General features: G+C 39.1%; 2 protein-coding genes across 9 annotated transcripts in view; one reads left to right on the top strand and one right to left on the bottom strand.

Annotated features, from left to right (window-relative positions):
* Positions 1–12,565, top strand: part of TOP2B (DNA topoisomerase II beta) — a 57,309-nt gene extending 44,744 nt beyond the window's left edge. The window contains exons 24-36 of one of the 4 annotated variants that reach the window (XM_052692215.1): positions 871–1,066; positions 1,244–1,335; positions 2,003–2,158; positions 2,324–2,407; positions 3,399–3,596; positions 3,942–4,086; positions 5,347–5,505; positions 6,031–6,238; positions 6,728–6,807; positions 7,109–7,219; positions 10,817–10,933; positions 11,763–11,860; positions 12,076–12,565. In XM_052692215.1, the coding sequence (XP_052548175.1) occupies positions 871–1,066; positions 1,244–1,335; positions 2,003–2,158; positions 2,324–2,407; positions 3,399–3,596; positions 3,942–4,086; positions 5,347–5,505; positions 6,031–6,238; positions 6,728–6,807; positions 7,109–7,219; positions 10,817–10,933; positions 11,763–11,860; positions 12,076–12,237 (1,806 nt within the window). In that variant the 3' untranslated portion in view covers positions 12,238–12,565. Of the gene's footprint in view, positions 1–870; positions 1,067–1,243; positions 1,336–2,002; positions 2,159–2,323; positions 2,408–3,398; positions 3,597–3,941; positions 4,087–5,346; positions 5,506–6,030; positions 6,239–6,724; positions 6,808–7,108; positions 7,220–10,816; positions 10,934–11,762; positions 11,861–12,075 lie in introns of all 4 variants that reach the window. The other 3 variants (XM_052692213.1, XM_052692217.1, XM_052692216.1) reach the window with 3 other exon arrangements.
* Positions 12,566–12,614: 49 nt separating this feature from the next.
* The window catches only part of RARB (retinoic acid receptor beta), a 318,900-nt gene continuing 311,908 nt past the window's right edge, over positions 12,615–19,606 (bottom strand). For all 5 annotated transcript variants that reach the window (XM_052692251.1, XM_052692253.1, XM_052692255.1 and 2 more), the window contains 3 exons: positions 18,605–18,809; positions 17,084–17,242; positions 12,615–14,044 (listed from right to left, as the gene is read on the bottom strand). In XM_052692251.1, coding sequence (XP_052548211.1) covers positions 13,848–14,044; positions 17,084–17,242; positions 18,605–18,809 — 561 coding nt within the window. In that variant the 3' untranslated portion in view covers positions 12,615–13,847. The remainder of the gene's footprint in view (positions 14,045–17,083; positions 17,243–18,604; positions 18,810–19,606) is intronic.

The raw sequence follows: 19,606 nt of genomic DNA, 5'->3' as shown, positions 1-19,606 counted from the left end.
TCCCTTTATGGCAGGTACTACTTTCAAACATTATCACAAAGCAAAAATACACACATGCATGTGTTGAAAATGGTCTTGCTCAATCTATTGTATAGATTATTTTTGAAAAGCAAATGTGCCAAATCAAACTGATTGTACTTCTCACAGTTTCGAATAACTGTATGAACTACCATAAGAATCTCTCTGCAAGGGCTGTATTTGTGTAGGAATCAATCTATCCTGGTGTAAACATCTTGAAGAGTTAGATGGCTATGTGAGTCCATTATGCATTCACCTACCAAACAGATGCTCTGGACAGATGGATTCCCCTAGGGGTGCATTTATTTCTTTCAGCTGACTATAGAGAGGTGCCCAGGGTGACTAGTTCACCTATAAATGTCTGAACAGGAGGTGTCAGAAGTTAGGCAGAATTGATTTTGCCTGTGATGTAAAAATGATTTTTTTTTTTTGTACTTGAAGGATTTCTGAGATGTTTGAAGTGGCAGCTTTCACATCAGAATTTAGAGATTATAAAAAATGCTCTTCAGTTGTTATACAATTTTTTTGTGAATCATTATGTGTCTCTGAACTTGTGCTTTAGTACTTAGATAAAATTATACTTTCAGCTAGATTTTGGCATCCTCTCTGTATACTGGTTTTCCTGCTTGAAGATATAACCAAAAATTTTATGTTAAGTTTGCTTGTGAATACAAATATAATCTATCCAGCTATGTGCTGTATAGTACCAGAAGCAGGTTTGAACACTCATTCTTCAGAATACTATTTGTCACGTAGTGTGTGTGTGAGAGCAATAGAAATAAACTCATACACAAAGATTAAAAATCTTGAGTTATGAAATCTCTTTCAAGCCATATATTATGTATTTTACAGGTGCTATTTGATCATATGGGATGTTTAAAGAAGTATGAAACTGTGCAAGACATTTTGAAGGAGTTCTTTGACTTGCGATTACATTATTATAGTTTACGTAAGGAATGGCTTGTGGGAATGTTGGGTGCTGAATCTACAAAGCTAAACAACCAAGCTCGCTTCATTCTGGAGAAGATACAAGGAAAAATTACCATAGGTGAGTAAATACTATCTAAAAGAGAATTGGGAGGAAATCTGGAAGTGATTTAAGTATATATATATATATATATATATATATATATATATATATAAATATAAAATGTATTTCCATGTAAGACATTGACTTTCATGATGTTGATTTTTTTTCCTTTTTCTTTTTTTTTTTGTATTGTAGAGAATAGATCAAAAAGAGATTTGATTCAAATGTTGGTTCAGAGGGGCTATGAATCCGATCCAGTTAAAGCTTGGAAAGAAGCACAGGAAAAGGTGATGATCAGAAATCTCTGGATATGTTTGATCCTATTGTTATAAATGATATTCAGTGATATTCATTTATCCATGTTTGTTTTGCACTAGTCTAATTAATTTATGACACAGCACTTTAAAAGATTATTCATTACTACTTTTTATTGGCTTTCATTCTTACAAATACAAACTTATGTACAATTATTGTTGCATAATGGTGGTATTCCACACAGATAATTCTAAGAAGACAGCTAGATAATACAAAGGCTTAGAACGAGAACTTCATATGTTCAGGGTTTTTATAGCAGTTTGTATGCTGCTATACAAAACTGTGCTAGTTTCTACAGAAACAGATGTACCTGCATGTCCAGAGGGGAAAAATCTCCATCCTGTGTGAGATGGCTAGGAAGGTATCAGTTTCTGTAGGCAACAGGATACAAGGCAAATTGCTAACGTTAGGTTCAGCTTTGTATTCTTAAATCAATGATTAAACAGTCCAACCATAGAAAGTGACAGGAAGATGGCTTTTTGGAAAAGACAAGAAAAATTTTGATGTTACTGAATCCATGTGGAAACACCTTACTCATTAAGGAAATACCTTAATCCACAAGGTATTTTGAGGAATTGCTGCTGTTCATTTATAGAGCTAAGATTATTTATATGTCTAATTCTGAATATTTTACTTCAGGCAGCAGAAGAGGAGGACCCACAAAACCCAAATGATGATGCTTCCTCTGCTTCTGGATCAACTTCTGGCCCTGATTTTAACTATATCTTAAACATGTCTCTGTGGTCACTTACAAAAGAGAAAGTGGAAGAGCTAATTAAGCACAGAGATTCAAAGGTTGGTACACTGTGAGAGGCTTATTCTGAAATGACTTAATAATTACTGATGTGCCCAATTATGAATGTTCAGTTTAGGTAGTATTTACTAGGTTTCTTCTATCTGATGATTCAGCCAACTCATAACTTAGAAACTTATATTTTATATGCTTCTTTCACATTTTAGGAGAGAGAACTAAATGACCTTAAAAGGAAATCTGCTTCAGATCTCTGGAAAGAAGACTTAGCAGCTTTTGTTGAAGAGCTTGAAGTATGTTTTATGAATCTTTCTAAAAATATATATTAAAAATAAGCCAAAAAAAAAGAAAAAAAAAAAAAAAGGAAAAAAAATGATTGAAACCAGATGGATCTCTAAATATAGGGACAAGTGGGAAATCTGTTTTGGGTGGTTGAGTTCTTATTTATGGTCCTCAGGGATTGTTTCTTGCGTCTGTACAGTACAATGATTTTTCCAAGTTAGTGAAAGAAAAAGAAAAATACCAGGAACAAATTTGTTTTCAGATGACAAAGAAAACCTGGAAGTAGTAACTAGTAATTCTAGGTGATCTCACCTGTTGTGAAGCAGTAAGTATTGTTGAATGGAAAGCCAGAAATCTAGGATCAAAGCATGTAGACCAGAAGTGCTAGGCAAAGGGCTTTTACCTTGCCTCATTAGGACCTCTGGAAAAAGGCAAAGGCGTGTTGGTGGGTAACTTTCTGAGCCTCAACTTTCAGTGTTCTGTGAAAATGGTTGATGTAATCTTTTGAAGTAATGCAGGACAATACAAATAAGATGTTTATTTCTGTGTGCATTCATGGTGCAGCTGCAGTTGGAAGTACTCTGTGTTGAAGCCTCAACTTCTGTAATAAAAAACTGATGGAAGGACTGGAAAATGTGCCTTATAAAACTTACTCTGAAAGCTAGCTGCTTGCTTTAAACACTGATGGACTGAAAAGTCACAGTACTACCTGGAGATATACATGAGGAACAGAAACTTGATGAAAGAAATATATTCCAAAGTGTAGAAAAGTTTGTATTTAGTTAGGCTGGAAAAAAAGTATAGTTTTTAACTACACGAAGTAAGGGAGAACTTACCAAATTAAGTGATTGATTTTCCATTAGTAAAATGTGTGCTGTAGTTCAAATGACAATTAAGGGCAGTCTTCTGCTCCATGTTAATAAATATTGAAAAAGCACCATGTTCCACTTTGCCCTTACTGAAGATGAAACTGTTTCCCTCCCACCCCTGGTTGTTTGTTAGAAAGTGGAAGCACAGGAAAGAGAAGATGTCCTGGCTGGTATGGTTGGCAAACCAATAAAAGGTAAAGTCGGTAAACCCAAGATGAAGAAACTTCAGTTGGAAGAGACCATGCCATCACCATTTGGTAGAAGAATAGTTCCACAGATTACATCTGCCATGAAAGCTGATGCCAGTAGGAAATTGCTGAAAAGGAAAAAGGTAAACCAACTGTTGCTGTAGATAGATTGTTTAACTGCTTTATTTTTCTCTGCTGATAATACAAATCCAAACCACTAGACCCCATTTGTACTGTATGTATGATGTTTTGCTAACTTAATGTGTAAAGAAATTAATGCTGGATTTATTTTTTGTTTGAATGCCTATTATGACTACTATTGCTGGGAATTTTTTTTTGGTTTTTTTTATTTTTTTTCCTTCCAATACCATTAAAATTGTCAATACAGTAGTCTACTTTCATTTATTCTCTTTTAAAAGTTGTATTGCAGTTTTTTGTTGAAATATAAAGGTATAATTTTATTTTTACTAACTTGTTAATATTTTTAGGGTGATGCTGATTCTGTAGCAATAAAAATGGAATTTGATGAAGAATTTGGTGGCGTGCAAGCTGAGGGTGGTGGGGATGACTCAGTGAATACAGCAGCCTCGGCAACTAAAATCCCTAAACTGAAGAGAGAGAAGAAGGAGCCTGGTGAGATATCCTGACACAGTCATCACTAAGCTTAAATGAGTACTAATTTTGCATTAAGTGTATTTTAGCACATGATGAGAAGGGAAATAAACCACAATAATAAGTATTTCATCTGATTTTCTTCCTTAAAGAGATGCATGGAAATACTTTGAAACACTTTAGTATTACTTACAGCATACATGGAAATTAAAAGCAAGGTAGTCAATGCTCAGGTTAAACATGTAGGCACTTCTGTTATGGTTCCCTAGTTATAGTAACTTACTGAAGTTTCTTTTAAGTATTCTGCTTCTCTTGAAGTGGGGGATGTTCTGTTTTCTACTTATGGTTTTGAGGGGAAGGGATCTAAATCACTGAATATGTGAATAAAAAAAAAAAAAAAGCAGAATATTTTTTCATAATTAGATTGTGTACAAATGAAAATATGTAACATGTATGTTCTCTGCCACTAAGGGCCAAGCCCTGATCTTCTGGCTCAGTGTACAGTATAGCTTGCAGAACTTGATTAGACAAACTTATTTTCTGACTGGCATATTCAGTCATGGTGACTTTTAAAAAAGTTGCACACTATGGTGTGGCAAACTAATCAATGTCTATATTAACTTTCTTTTTTCTCTATCAATAGGAATTTATTATTACTGTTTCAGAAATATTGTGATTATTGGGACAGAGGTGTGACAGGCAGCAATTAAACAGAAAGCTAAAGGAACAGAGAGAATATTTGAGTATGAATAGATAACCCCCATGAATAGATAAGCACCCTGAGTGCAGTTATGACTGAATCCACCCTCATCAGTGTTGAGCCAGAGTCAATTAGTCCAGCTTTACCTGAGCTTGCCCTGCAATTGTATTGTGCCACCTCCAGATGAGTATCCTCTGCTTCCCATGTTAATTGGATTTTTCCAATAATTGTACCTGACCCAATTCTCTGAACAATGGAAAAACTGTTCTTTTCCTGAAAAGCTCCAGTAACCTTTTAAAAATGGGAATTTGACTGCTCAGGAACTAAGACTTCAAATTAGAGACTTCTATGCTTTTCTGTCTTAGAGCAAATTTGTTTGGCAGCAGGAGGTTATGAAATTTTCTTCATGTTCTTAAATTTTCCTTTAGGAAGTAAAACAAAACCTAAAATGTTTAAAGAAAACTTTTAAAGATGAATTATGCTAAGTATATGCAACATAAACAATTAGAAAAGGCAGAAGTAGTGTTTTTTTTGTTATTTTTTTCTTCCCTGACTGTTAAAGATGCTTTAACTTGTTACAGGTACTAGAGTAAGAAGAGCACCATCATCTACAAAATCCAGTGCAAAAAAAGTGAAGAAACGAAACCCCTGGTCAGATGATGAGTCCAAGTCTGAAAGTGATTTAGAAGAGAGTGAGCCTGTGATTATTCCAAGAGACTCTCTGCTTAGGAGAGCTGCAGGTACTCCAGTTTTTGTGAAATGTGCACTGTGGCAGAAAGTTTAAAAGCTTACATATTAACCTATGTTTTATTTTGACCGCAGCCTTCCTTAAGGACATCATCTTCTGCAGATAACTTGCACTGTATTTTCTTCACTGTGATGTTTGTGAAAAAACCCTTAATGGCAACCAAGAGATGCTGGGGAAGATTTTGTAACTTGATCCAAAAATCTTTCTCCTCATCCAAAATACTAGAATAGAAATTACTCAAAAAAGCTGTGAATTACACAGGATATTGAAAAGGAATACCATTACAAAGAAATAACTTTAATGCAATTATATTGTCCAACATGGCCCAAAAACCTAACTGGCTGCAAAAAAATAACTGAAAAAGTCTCTAATAGGCAAAAGTATCAGAGACCTTTTTTTCCTCAAGTCTTTTGTCTTTTGTAATCCAAGACAGGGGTTGCTGAGTGACTTCCCCTTTAATTTATTTATGTGGTAGCGTAACTATATTGAAATGTGTAAATATGTATTTTTCTTTTAGCTGAGAGGCCTAAGTATACATTTGACTTCTCAGAAGAAGAAGATGATGCTGATGATGACGACGATGCCAACAATAATAATGATTTAGATGAGCTTAAAGTAAAAGCCTCTCCAGTTATAAACGACAGAGAGGATGAGTTTGTTCCCTCAGACAGTTTAGAAAAAGATGAATATGACTTCTCTCCAGTCAAATCAAAGCCATCTCCAGAGTAAGTACTGTAACTCAGCAGTATATTTTTTAATAATTGTTTTGAATACAGAAGTCTCTAAACAAAACTGATGGAATATTGATTAATTATTAATCTACACATAAGATGCAAAACAAAACGTATACATTTCTGAGGAGGAATGGAAGTGTGTATTATCTCATCATTGCAATTGACTTGGGAAGACATGGCTTACCAAATTGTAATAGTGTCAGTAACGTCATTCCTTAATTGTATTTAGTAAAATTTTTTGTTTTCCTTCTTGAACCAACTTGGTGTACAGAACTATTGATAAAACTGTAATACTGTTAATTTAAATTGTTACAATGCATGACAGGATAGAGATTTTATTAAGGATTTGCCTGCTGAAATGCTAGATACGTGCTACATTGCAAAAGCAATAGTTTAATCTCTTATGGATGCTATAACGTCTGCCTATTTCAATATGTAGTTAATGTAGTTTATGCAATTTCTTCTTGTGTCTGGAAGTAGAAAAATGTCTCAAGAGAAGAAAAATCAAGACTTTGGGAACATTTTCTCATTCCCATCTTACTCTCAGAAGACAGACGATGGTGAGCTTGTTTTCACTGATCTATTTACCGTTACGGAATATGTGTGGGGTTTCATGTCATAAGTAGAAACTTAATGCAGTATTTTAAGAATAGTGGTATTGAGATTTATGCAGGGGAAATGGAATCAGAGGTTCTGATCCTGAGAGGAGCACAGCTTGTACTGTAGGTACACGGTGTGCCCATAGCCTGGCTGTAGTATCAGAAGAGTGGATCTGTGGGATTGATCTTGAATGTAACCAATAAGGATGATTTAAAATATGCAGTGAACAAATCTTATTCTGAACATACTCTGTGGTTATAGATACAACAAAATTGGACAGTGATGAGGAGGATTCTACTCCTGTTTTCTCATCACCTTTCGCCCCAAAACAAACAGAGAAAATTCTAAGTAAAACAGTAGCTGCTAAAAAAGGTAAGTGTAGGATTACCCTGTAAATCAAACCTTTTTTAAAGTTCTTCACTTCCATCTTTGCATCATCTTTTCACCATCATCATCTTAAAAGTGGAAATAGCATTCATTTATTTCAAATTCAGTGGCACTGCAGGAGAGGGAGTGAATTTCTCCCAGCTCCTTAATGATATTAAATTCTTTCTGTCTACAATAATGTCAATACTTACTATGTATGGAGCTCTGCCTTTTAGTTAAACTAATGAAAGGCTTTAACTCTCAGGGAATAAATGAGCCATGATGTCCTTCAGGTTGAAGATAGTCTTCTATAATGCATCTAACTTATTAATGTTAGAAGGAAGGGCAACAGTGCAAAGGAGGAATCCCCAGGAAGTGCTTAAGTCCTAAGCAGCCCATGTAGCTGCCACAGTGGTACGTGGTTGTAGTTTTTGATACAGAGAACGGAAGGCTACCCTTACACTTCAGAGGCAGAAGTTTCTTCATTTCTTAGTCAGGCTTTTAGAACTGGCAATTTGCATGTTCTTAAACCGTGGAATTCAGGACAGTTCCAAGAGCGAGTTCATTACTTGTATAGGTTTCATTAGTTGTGCATGGATATTTGTTGGAATAAGTTGTTTAAGCACTGTGTTCCTTGGAGAATATTGGCATATATACTGTTATCTTTCTACTTCTAAAGGAGAGCTCTGAGCCTGTTTCTGAATACATTTTAAGGATTATATCAAATGCTTGCCATAATTAATGCTGAACCTAAGCTGAAAAATTGTTGTCTTCTTAGCAGATAATAGACTGCAGGTTTTTTCTGCTTTCAAATCTTTGCCTTGCTTCTATTACTTCTTTCAGATGACTTCATTTTTTTCTTCTTAATAGTCTCTCATCCAAAAGCAATTTTTTTGACTGTAATATGGTGGTCTTCTCTGACCAGCTTACAGCTGAGCTTAGTACATTAATATCACAAAAAGATGCCTCCAGAAAATCTGCAAGAAAGCAGCCAGTTACTATAATTAATTTACTTTATTAAAAATGAGGAAAAAATATCTTGTTTTATGGGTTAGGTGCCAGGGATTTGCAGCGTCCATTCACCCTCCCCTCTTTGCTTCCACAGTTCTAATCTGTCTCACTGACATTGTGCTACTCTATTTGAATCAGTGAACGTCTGACTGATTCTCAAACACTTGAAGACTTTTTAATCATCAATAGTAAAGTTCTATAATACAGTGAATGAAGATTATTTTTAAGTCCTTTATGATGAACTTCTGTTTTAAATACAAGACCTGTGTATGTAGTAGCATGGATGCAACTTAGCATTCAACCTCTCTCTCCCTTTCTCTTTTGTGAAGGTGTAGATGCAATTAGTTGTCACTAACATAGCTTTGAAACTTTAAAACACATTTGTGATGTTTCTGAGTGCTGATTAACCTTTACTCTTACAAAATAGGTATCAACAGGCTTTTGTCCAGGGAAGAAGAGTTATACTTTTGTCTCAGTAGTAGTCTTAGAGACACAATTTCCTTTTTGGTGCACGAAAATTCACAGCATTCAGCAGTTTTCATCTTCTCCCCTTTGCCCAAACTATTCATGATCACAGTTTCTTTGCCAGTGCAGTGCTAAATCAACACGCTTAGTTATTGGTCAGCTGGTATTCTTTTAGTCATGTCCTTGGTGCTGTGTCCATCTTCTGATATCCACGCACCCTTGGTGAGTGCCTCACAGGGGAATGTCTGTTGTGTAGCTGAAGCAATTATTACAGACAGTTGTGTGGGGGTTTTTTTGTGACTTCAGAGCCTGAATTTTGGAGGACAGGAAGCTGATACTGAAGAACTACTTTTTCTGTCTTGTTATCTGTATGGCCACATTCCTTTCTTAGTCCAGGGAAAATAAAGGAATAGTTAGGAGATCAGCTTCTTCTCAGACCTCGATCAATTTGAGATGAAATTTCCTGATCTCTGGCATTGACTGACTCTGCTTTGCTTTATGCTAATATACTTCTTTTGTCTTCTAATCGAAATATCTATAGAGACCTGTTTTAAGTCGTTTTCATATATGGTTCCTGAGTTCCAACTTAAGCATCAGTTCTTCACCCTCAAAGTCTATCTAAAAGGCTGCCGGAGCCTCTCCTTGATGCCAAAGAAAGCTTTTTAATATTACCAGGACGTGATACTGAGGCTACTCAGTAGGTATCACAATCACACAAAGCAGTGCAGTGATTCTCCAGCAGGTAGCAGTTAAAGGCAGCATAGCCAGAAAGGTTCTGGAGACACTCATCTGTTGTCTGAAGACATTCCCTTAGCAGTATCACAGATGAAAGCCTGAGTGCTCACCAGTGTCCACGTTCCTGCTATCTGGAGCTTTTTACATGTTGTATCTTTGAGGTATTTAGGACTGACGGATAACACATAGGTCAGGAGTGTAGCAGAGGGTTTTATAACAGGCTGGTTTGTCTTCCAACATGTGGAGTGCAGTACTTCTTGTCCTCCTTGGTGTGAGTGTATGAGGGCTGCTCCAAAAGTAATGCCTCCTGTTTTATTACTTCGGCCCACGATATCGGAGGCGGATGGTGGTGGTATGGCAGCTGAGGATGAACCTTCCCAGCAATATTCCATTGCATTTAATTGTGATGCAACAGATGGCAGCAGAGGGGCAGTCTGACAATATGGTGTCTGACGTGGAAGTGCAGATGAAGCAAAGAAGTGGAATTGAATTCCTCTCAGAAACATTGCACCCACTGACATTAATTGACACTTGCTGAATGTTTATAGAGACCAAACAGTGAGCACAGTGAGACAGTGGGGGTGCATTCCAGCAGTGCTGACAGTGACAGTGGGTCACGTCCGCTGGTGCAGATTTTTACCAGCACAGCATGCAGGCTCTTGTTCGTCACCAATAAAAATGCATAGATAATGGTGGTGACTACAGTGAAAACATTACTGAATGGTGTTATTGAGCTGTTCATATTCGTTGTAATTTCCATGGAGATAAATAGGAGGCTTTGCTTTTGGAGCAATATGAGTTCTGTCTTTTAAAGATGGCCAAGTTGTGTAGCAGTAGTAGAAATTCAGTAAGGATTCCACAGATATGTCTCCTTCCTGTCCTTTCTTCTTTTTCTGAGGTTCTTTTTCATTGGGTAAACAGAAAACAACACAGATGCATTGTGCCTTAGAGTCCTGCAGTAATCATGGGGAGGGTTGTTCTGCAGTTGTGGCAAAGACTGTACCACTGTGAAGGCAGAAATGGCACAAGTAGCGAGCTGTCCTGTAATGTAACGTATCTGAGCATGTTTTAAATATCCAACTTGGAAACTTCTGTTGCTGCTTTAGATAACAGTCACCTGTTTTGTGCTCAAGAAGATGAGAAAGCGTTTAATTAAAAACACTGGAACATAATGAATGAACTGGTAGAATTTAATTAAAAGGTTTTCTTGACAAAAGAAACACCTCCTTTTTATTCCTCACAGTTCTTACCTAAAAGCTGAAGCATGTTTTCCTCAAGTGGAGGAGGCTCATCTCATTTTAACATCTGCCATTTATGCTGTAGTCTAGTAAAATTTAATATTTCTAAGCAATATGTGAATTTAACATATCCAGTATCTCTAACTTCTAACAGCAAAAGTAGACGTACCACCTAAACCGAAGAGGGCTCCCAAGGCCAAGAAGATGGAAACTGTAAATTCTGACTCGGATTCAGAATTTGGCATTCCAAAGAAGACTGCAGCACCCAAAGGTAGTAGTTCAGGTGTGGTGACAATTAGCATCACACGGTGTCTGGGCTCTCTATAACATGGGTTCACAATTATATTTGGAGGGAAAGAAGAACCACGCTGATTCATGAGTGAATGAATCACCAGCAAATTACTCAGCCCTGAGCGTTCTTCTATGACAGCAGTAGTTCATTGGCGTTTCTTGACTATCACTGCTGTGAACTTTTTAAGTGACCTTAGCTGCTGGGAATGCATTTAATGCCTCCAACCCCTTTTAATTGCTCATCCGTTCTGTTGGGTACTGGTTATTTTCATTCTGTGAGCTCACGTTTATACACATCAGTAAGGTTCTGATCTTTGGTAGTTCTATTAAGTCAGGTTTTCTGGTTCTTGAAACCAATTCATTGGCATCCCAGTTCTCCTAAGAATCCTAGGAAGAAAATGACAGAAGCATTGCAGTGATTTCACTGCAACACTGCAAAGGGAAAAGATGTGCCAGTGCTGATAGCTGCTGTGAACAGCAAATTCCTCAGCTGGGAAGGTGCATTAATGCTGTGTTATCAGCACAAAAAGTTGCCGAGGACTTGGAGTACTTCGTAAGTCTGGAAGAAGTTAGGTTAGCGAATTTTGGCCCTGTCTTGAACTGACAGTATGAATTGCTGGCACAAATGGTAACTCCAGAGGAAGAATAAAAGAGAGATATAAAACTGAGAAAACCAACCATGTTATGTTGTATTTTCTGGCTGTAGACTGAATTTGAACTTTACACGCAGACATGATAAAATGTAGTAATGTTTTTTTTCCGGTTTGCTGAACTGTGATGTTTTATTGAAATTATATTCTCTCACCTAGGAAAAGGGAGAGGGGCAAAGAAAAGGAAAGCATCAAGCTCAGAAAATGAAGGTGAATACAACCCTGGGAAGAAGACACCTAAATCAACACCATGCAAGGTCAGTTCTCCCAATGGTCCTTTCCACTTGTAAACGATAACCTAACAGATTCCTTTCAATCCAAGATGCACATTCTTATGGGAGGGTGCTGAGGTACCAACTGGGGTGCAGATGTGGTTATGTATCAGTTGTTAGAGAAGAGTTGCTTCAGGTCTGAATGTCAAGATGCAAAATGCACAGAGCTTCACAAAGGATTTGTCTTTTCTTTTCCAAAGAAATCCAAGAAGGCCACTTTTGACCAGGATTCGGATGTGGAAATCTTCCAGTCAGGCTTTGCCTCCGAAACTGCCCCAAAGCCCCGGACAGGCCGGGCTAGGAAAGAAGTGAAATATTTTGCAGAGTCTGATGAAGATGATGATTTTGATATGTTTAATTAAGTGCCCAAAGAGCACACCACTGTTTTCCAGCGACTATCTTGTGTTGTCCTTTTGGTCCCTTCTGTCGCAAACTTTTGTACATTTGACTTATTTTATGTGATAAATGTAATTGATGGTTTTTATTCTTGTGTGTAGGCATTTTAACATTTTGTTCTTACACCTACAGTTTTATGCTCTTTTTTACTCATTGAAATGTCATGTATTTGTCTGACTGGCTTGTAGAGATGTTCTAGACAGCGGTGCTAAAGCACATTTTAATTGTCATGGTTGCAAACAGCAAACCTGCTTTTTGAAACGAAGTTTAAACATTAAAAAATGGAAAACTCTCTGTCTTGTGTGTGTAACATGGGGCTGGAGGGACCACTTCCACATAGGTGTTTTTTTAAAATAAATATATTTTATTCTTTGCCAGGAGACTCCATGGAAAAAGGTAAACAGTATATGAACATAGAAAGCATTGTTAAACAATCTCAATGTACAAACAGAGCCAGTGAAAGTACATCACAGACTTGCTAGAATATATAAAAAAAAAATCCACTAGTGCTTTAAATGAAACCTAAGAAACTGACACTTTAAATCTGTTAACCATTCTACCACAGTTTTCACTCTGCTTCATGGTGATTTAACAAGGCCAAGAAGGCAGATTCTCTCCTTGTGTTTCTGGAAGTCCTGCCTGTACTTCCCTAGCACCTGGAAGGCCGCATAGTTCAGCTCATTCCTGGCGGTCGACTCTGAAGGAAATACCCTGGACTCACCCATTTGAAAGCTGTCACTGAGTCTGCTGGTTATCATCCCATGAAGTTTCTCTAATGGCTTGTGAATAAGTAAACAAAAACACGGTAACACTGAGAAGTGTTTCTGCCTTGGAGGCTATCATTACTGTAGAAATGTAGTAGTTACCGGTGTAGCTAGGTCACCAGCCAGCTAATAAACCACTTTTTAAATTTTAAAGTGACGTTAACAGTGGAACAAATGACATCTGAATAACTGATCTGGCAGTTAATGCTGACACCGATGTCTTTTCTGCGAGTGCAGGGATTTTGTATACTTTTTACAAGGAAGGAGATGCAAACTGAGGGCATCAAAGAGTAGCTTTCGTATTAACTAATCAGACAGTCCTTGAAATTTCCTTTTCTGGATGTGTACAGTAGTCCATTGCATCTGGTTGGTGTCTTGATCGTTTTAGGTATGAGAGACAAAAGGAAAGCACCAAACATCCAGTACAGAAAGTACAGCCATACATCTGTATGTACAAAGTCATCAGAAATGCAACCAGAATTTAAAGTTTGAGATCTGTCTTGTCACCATGCAGTCTTGAATGTTCAGAAGAGAAAACAGAAGCTTAACTTTTTTTTTTTTTTTTTTTTTGCATGAAATGGCTGATTTAGAGTTTCAAAAGTTTGCATTTTCTATTTTAAGAGTTTAAACAGCAAGGAGTATATATCGATACATACGAAAATTTCTTGGTCCTTGTTGAGTTTTTATCTATATATATATACATATATAGATATATATTAAGTCCAGAAAGTAAGCAGCAGTAAAAATGTTTTTCTTGCTTTTCATCCCTGTACATAAGGTGTTAGGAATGTCTGAAGTAGCTGGAAAATGTCTTATTGCACCATAGGGGATTGGCTGACACTGCTGTTATCCACTGAGCTAGGTGAGATACTCGGGCTGTGTTCTGCAGTATTTCCATTTGAGGTTGGTGTCAGTGGTTCGTGTCCTTCAGAGTTCTCCAACATTTCTTGAATAAGAGGCGGCATGGATCCAGGAATTTCCATTTTCAATGTAATGACGCGTTCCGCACCTTTAGGAGGAAAACAGAAAGAAATCCTTTCCATCAGGACGAGATGTGCAATTCCTTTTTCCCTAGCACCATCAGTACTAATTTCAGGGTACGTTATTTTAACGGCTTTGATGTCTTCCTCTATAGTTCTGCATACAAAATTATGTACTATGTAACTCATTGCAGCAAAATGGAGCGAGATGAGCTCTCCTTAACAAATTGATTTAAAATGGTGATCACAGCAGCCAACAGTACAGTACAGTAAATTAGATGAACCACATCTTTACACAGAAGGAACCAAAACGGTACTAAACGATGTTGAGAAATTAAAGGCAACTGCTACCATTTGGAAGGCTTTATAAATTGGAATGCACTTCACAGTTTCTAAGCTGGATGGGATCTGCAAAGCCTGAAGGAGGACAAAATGCTGGGGGCTCTGTGCTAAACAGGTGTGGTGCAATGTCAGAAGTAAATATTGCCTCACAGCAAACTGTGAAGTAAGAATCAGAATCTAACAAACCCTTGTTTTATAAAACAAACTCAGCCAAAGGGATACTTTGGTGAAGCTGTTTTCTGTGAGTTGCAGGTGCTTTGGGCTAATGACTCACAAAAGTACACAGCAGCTCTGCTTACATCTGATGTAACTGAAGCTAACCAACTGCTCAGTGTGTCCCAAGTGCAACGACAGGCATTTTCACATAGAGATGGCTTTGCAGGCTGTTGTGTGCAGGATTAAGCAAAACAACAAAATTAATCTGGACTACCCAGACTACAAGCCAATAAGTAATACTAGTTAGGGAGAGAAAGAGCCACAGAATACAGCTTGCAGCTCCTAACGTGGCCTTTGGGATAACGTCAAGTATTTCTTAACTCTAAACTGGAGAGAGATGGATGTGAGGCCTGGGCCATTAGGTGGATAAAGAAACAGCTGGATGGTCACAGCCAGAGTTGTTGTCAAAGGCGCCATGTCCAGGTGGAGTCCAGTCACAAGTGGCGTCCCCCCGGGGTCAGTCTTGGCACCAGTGCCCTTCAACGTCTTCATCAATGACATGAACAGTAGGATTGAAAATACTCTCAGCAGATGACACCAAGCTACTGACAAAACAGAAGGGATGTCATCCAGAGGGACCTGGACAGGCTCAAAAAGTAGGCACGTCTGTACCTAATGAGATTAAACAAGCCCAAGACGTTGCACTTGGGTTGGGAAAATCCCAGATATGAGAACACACTGGGAGAACTCCTGGAGAGCAGCCCTACAGTGAAGGACTTGGGCCAGTGGGCAAAAAAGCTTGGCATGAGCCAATTGTAAGCGCTCACAGCCCAGAAGGCCAACAGTATTCTGGGCTGCATCAAAAGACAAGCAGCCAGCAGGGTGAGGGAGGTGATTGTCCCCCTCTGCTCTGCCCTTGTAAAGCCCCATCTGGAGCACTCTCTCCAAGCCTGAGGTCCCCAAGCATACGAAGGATGCAGAGCTGTTGGAGCAGGTCTAGAGGAGAGCTGCAAGGATGATCAGAGGGCAGGAGCACCTCTCCAATGAAGAAAGGTTAAGGGAGCTGAGCTTTATTAGCTCAGAGAAGAGAAGGCTCTGGAGAGACTTCAGTACAACTTTTCAGTACAGAAACAGATCACATAAAAAGTTCTGAAACTGTACTAATAGGGACAGGATAAGGGGGAATACTTTTAAAATACAAGAGGGGAGATTTAGGTTAGATGTTAGGAAAACATTTGTTTTTACTCAGAAAGTGGTGAGGCCCTGGCACAGCCACCCAGAGAGGCTGAGGATGCCCCAGCCCTGGAGGCATTCAAGGTCAGACTGGATGGGGCCCTGGGCAGCCTGATGTGGTGAGTAGCAGCCCTGCCCACAGCAGGGGAGTTGGAATGAGATGATCTTCAAGGTCCCTTCCAACTCAAGCCATTCTATGATTCTAGGGAAAGTGGCGAGGACCATAAAGAGACAGAAATATTCTGGTGTAAAGCTATTATACAATGAAAAGCGTAGCAATGACAGCATTGTAGCAAAGCCCTAGGCTACAGCAGGTAGAGAATATGCTTAAATGCAGCAGCTGTGGACACAGAAATGAAGAAAAGAATCTGCTCACCCTTGGAAGGCCTCAGGTACACAGGGATCTCCAGCAAGATACCCTTAGCTCTACTGCCAACCCTTAAATGAGGTCTGGGAAGGGGTGGGTCCTGGCTCTACCCCTTACTTCTCTCAGGTGCATGCAGTACACCTGTGCTCCCCTGGATTGGCCCTGCCTTCCTACCAGGTGCTCAATTACTGGTTCAAGCTGTGACTCAATACTTCCACTACATCTGGAATTAAATGTCAAACAGTGAGGATATAAAGATTCCACAGTGAAGAATGGATGTCCTTCACACAGTTTGTTTCTGTTGGGAAGAAGATTTTGTCTATCAAACAGAACAACTTATACACAATTTATAGCCATAAACCTCAGAGTTCAAATACATGGTACAACGTACAGACTCCTGATCATCAACTTACAATTAGTCTAGTGGAGTATGAATCCGCTTCTTAGAAGCGAAAAAAGGCAAGAAAAGTCAACAACATTAAAGAAAAAACAGTCTGATTATTGGGGAAAGATTCCAGAGAATGGAATCTGTTGACATTCTTTGCTTTTCCATGCTGCTACAATGCCAGTGCTGCAGAGAGCACTCAGTCACTGCATAACTCCAGATAAGAAGGGAGAGTTTATATTCATGCCTGAGCTGAGAAGTTTCAGAAACCATTACAAAGGCAATGAATAACTTTCCAGATGAATGCTGATGGAGCAGATTCATAACTAACTTAAACTGTCAGGAACAAAGGAGCAAGCACTACAACTGGAAAGCAATTAATGACTTCATAGAGAATGGTATGGAAAATGTGGCATTGTGTACGTTGGAAGTAGAACCATTTCCAACAGGCAGTTACATGAACAAGATGAAAAGAAAGGTCAGCAGGACCTCTCAGTTGTGTTAAAAACACCCACAGGACCAACCACCCAGGTCCTCAGGCCAATGTCCTCCGAGAACACGCTGAGAACACGCTGAGAACTGTACCTTTTGCACTGATGCTACGAAGATCTGTGATTTTCATTAAGATCTTTGGAAACATGTGAGGCTTGTTGGGTCGTCTCTTTCGGATATAAATTTTCAGTGCTTCAAGCAACGGCTCCTGAAGCTTATCCACTTTCATTGGTTCTTCAAGGTCCTGGCGATCTGCAGGAAGCATCATGTCACTCTATGATCTTAAACGTTTTTATTTTCTTCATCACAGAAAGAAATCATAGAATCTTTTCCACGTTTTTGATTAAACCTCCATGAGTTTCATCACTTTCTCCATTTATACGGAGAAATACACTCTGTAGCATTTATTCCATTAGGAAGATGACAAACCATAGCTTTCCAAAACTTAGCTTCATTTTTCATTGATTACTGAACAGGTTTGTCATTTCAGTGCTTCAGAACTACGTCAAGCTCCCTATCTAGGGGGAAAATACCTTCCTGCAAACAGTATTTGAGAATTAATTTTGTATTCATCCAGGTTTACAAACTGATTACAGCCGATTTGGCCTTTGCATCGACACTAAACCAAAGTGAGTTACCACCATGTATCAGCAGATGGCAGTGCTAGCTTAAGTGACAACAAACGCCAGCCATAAAAGGCAATGCACCAGTGATACATTAGAGGCGTCTCAGAACCCATCATTGCCTCTGATGGGTTATGGTTAGAGACATAAAAGTGGAATCATTTTGTACTAAAGGGCCACCTTCAATAAAGACTGACTTTTGTTTTCAAAACAGTTACTCTCTAATAATAATTTAAGCACGGCAAAGCTTACTTATGAAAAAAAAACAACCCCAAAACAGTTTTGAGTTTGCATTTCAACAGGCCCATCTGAACAGTGTTTCTAATGCTACCCAGAATTTGCACAGTGGGATAGATATTGGGTGATTAAATTAACAGAAATTTAAGAGAATTCTGGAAACGATGTAAGTCTTTCTTTTTCGCATTGAAGAAATGTAGCTTTACCAGATTTTACCTGGCAATGCCCCTTGGAATCGGCTCCTCCCCACCTCTTCCCCCCAGTCATGTTACCAGTGCTATTCTGCTAAATTTGAAGCACAGCCTGCATTTTCTTGGTTATTCCCAATGACTTCTGTAGAAATGTAACCCTATGCATATGCATGCAATTGTATTTATGAGTACAGCTGCACAACCACCTCCTGCCCTAACGGAGCTCAGTCATGAAGGTACCCAAACGCTGCTCAGGAAGAAGCAGTGGGATATATCCTACAGTAGTACTTTACGAGGCACACAATAAGATGAAGATGAACTGGAACTGATCCAGTTCATTTTAAACCACACCAGTAACGAAAACAATAACCATCATCAGTGGAAAGCAAGCCTTTAGTGCAGCTGTTTTAGGTGGCATATATATAATACATAATAACACTACATATACATATTCTATATATATCTATATATTTGAGTACAGGAAAGCAGAACAAGTAAAACATAAATGAAGATCTTAATGCGTCTGTTGTTCCAAAGGCATCTGACTCCCCACTGCACGGTACCTCCACAGATCAAGCAGATGGCACTAAGGAGACCGGTTTCTGTGTCATCCATTTCCAAAGGCAGGAGCTGGTTAGCAAAGGTGAACACGAGGTCGGTCAGGGGGCCAAATCCAGCGTTGTGCATCTGAGTTCGGTTCAGGGTAAGGCCATCTGAAAATGTCATGGTGTCTTGTTCTGGTGTGTATCTTGTGCAAATTCTGAGGATCTGTGGAGGGATAGAAATGAAACCTGAAGAATTCCGTGCTTGAGAGGTTTGCTGCATTCTCCAAATGCAGCAAATTACCCGTGGACTGAAGTATGTGCTCATGTCAAAACAATATGAAATCAAACTCCGGTACGTTCAGTTCCAGTAGCCCCGAAGCTCTCCAGTACCACATAAACAATTGTCTACGATTATTTTTACTGTAGAAATTGGTCACTTCAATGTTTTCCCTCTAGTTATGAAATACTCAAAAATTCTGTGCCATTCCCATGCCTTCACTCATCAACATTACCATAATAATCCCATCAATCGCTCTGTAATTAGTATGCTCTACACATCGAACTATAAAACGTTACTGCACTGCCACGCTGATCCCAGCAAGACCATGCAGGTACCTGAGCTCCCCATATCGCATTGGTCTGGGGCGCGCGTCTGTGTGGCAGTGCTGCTCTGAGCCGCGGCGCTGCCAGGACGAGGCATCTGCGCCTTCTGCGTGAGCGCAGGCAGCTCCCAGCCGGTGAAGGAGGCAGAACAGAGCCTCAGCTCTGGGGCTCCTTCATTTCTTCTGTGACGGCAAATAAACGGAAAGTTCTGCTGCAGAACTCAACCAGCAAGTGAACAAACGCTCGGTTGGGAGAAAGACAAAATAGAAAGGCGGCCCAACAGGGAAGGAGCAGCAGGCCACTGCTCGCCGCACTCCCGCCCTACGGAACACCTGAGAGGCGCTGTGGCGCAGATGCCGGTTAAGGCGGTCCCCGCACACGCTCTTCCTTTGCTCATTTCCCCCGCACCGCTCAGCA

This window comes from Tympanuchus pallidicinctus, unplaced genomic scaffold (assembly GCF_026119805.1).
Source record: "Tympanuchus pallidicinctus isolate F22 unplaced genomic scaffold, pur_lepc_1.0 scaffold3, whole genome shotgun sequence".
Lineage (NCBI taxonomy): Eukaryota > Metazoa > Chordata > Aves > Galliformes > Phasianidae > Tympanuchus > Tympanuchus pallidicinctus.
Note: the sequence above shows the minus strand (reverse complement) of the source record. Positions and strands in the feature narration are given on the sequence as shown.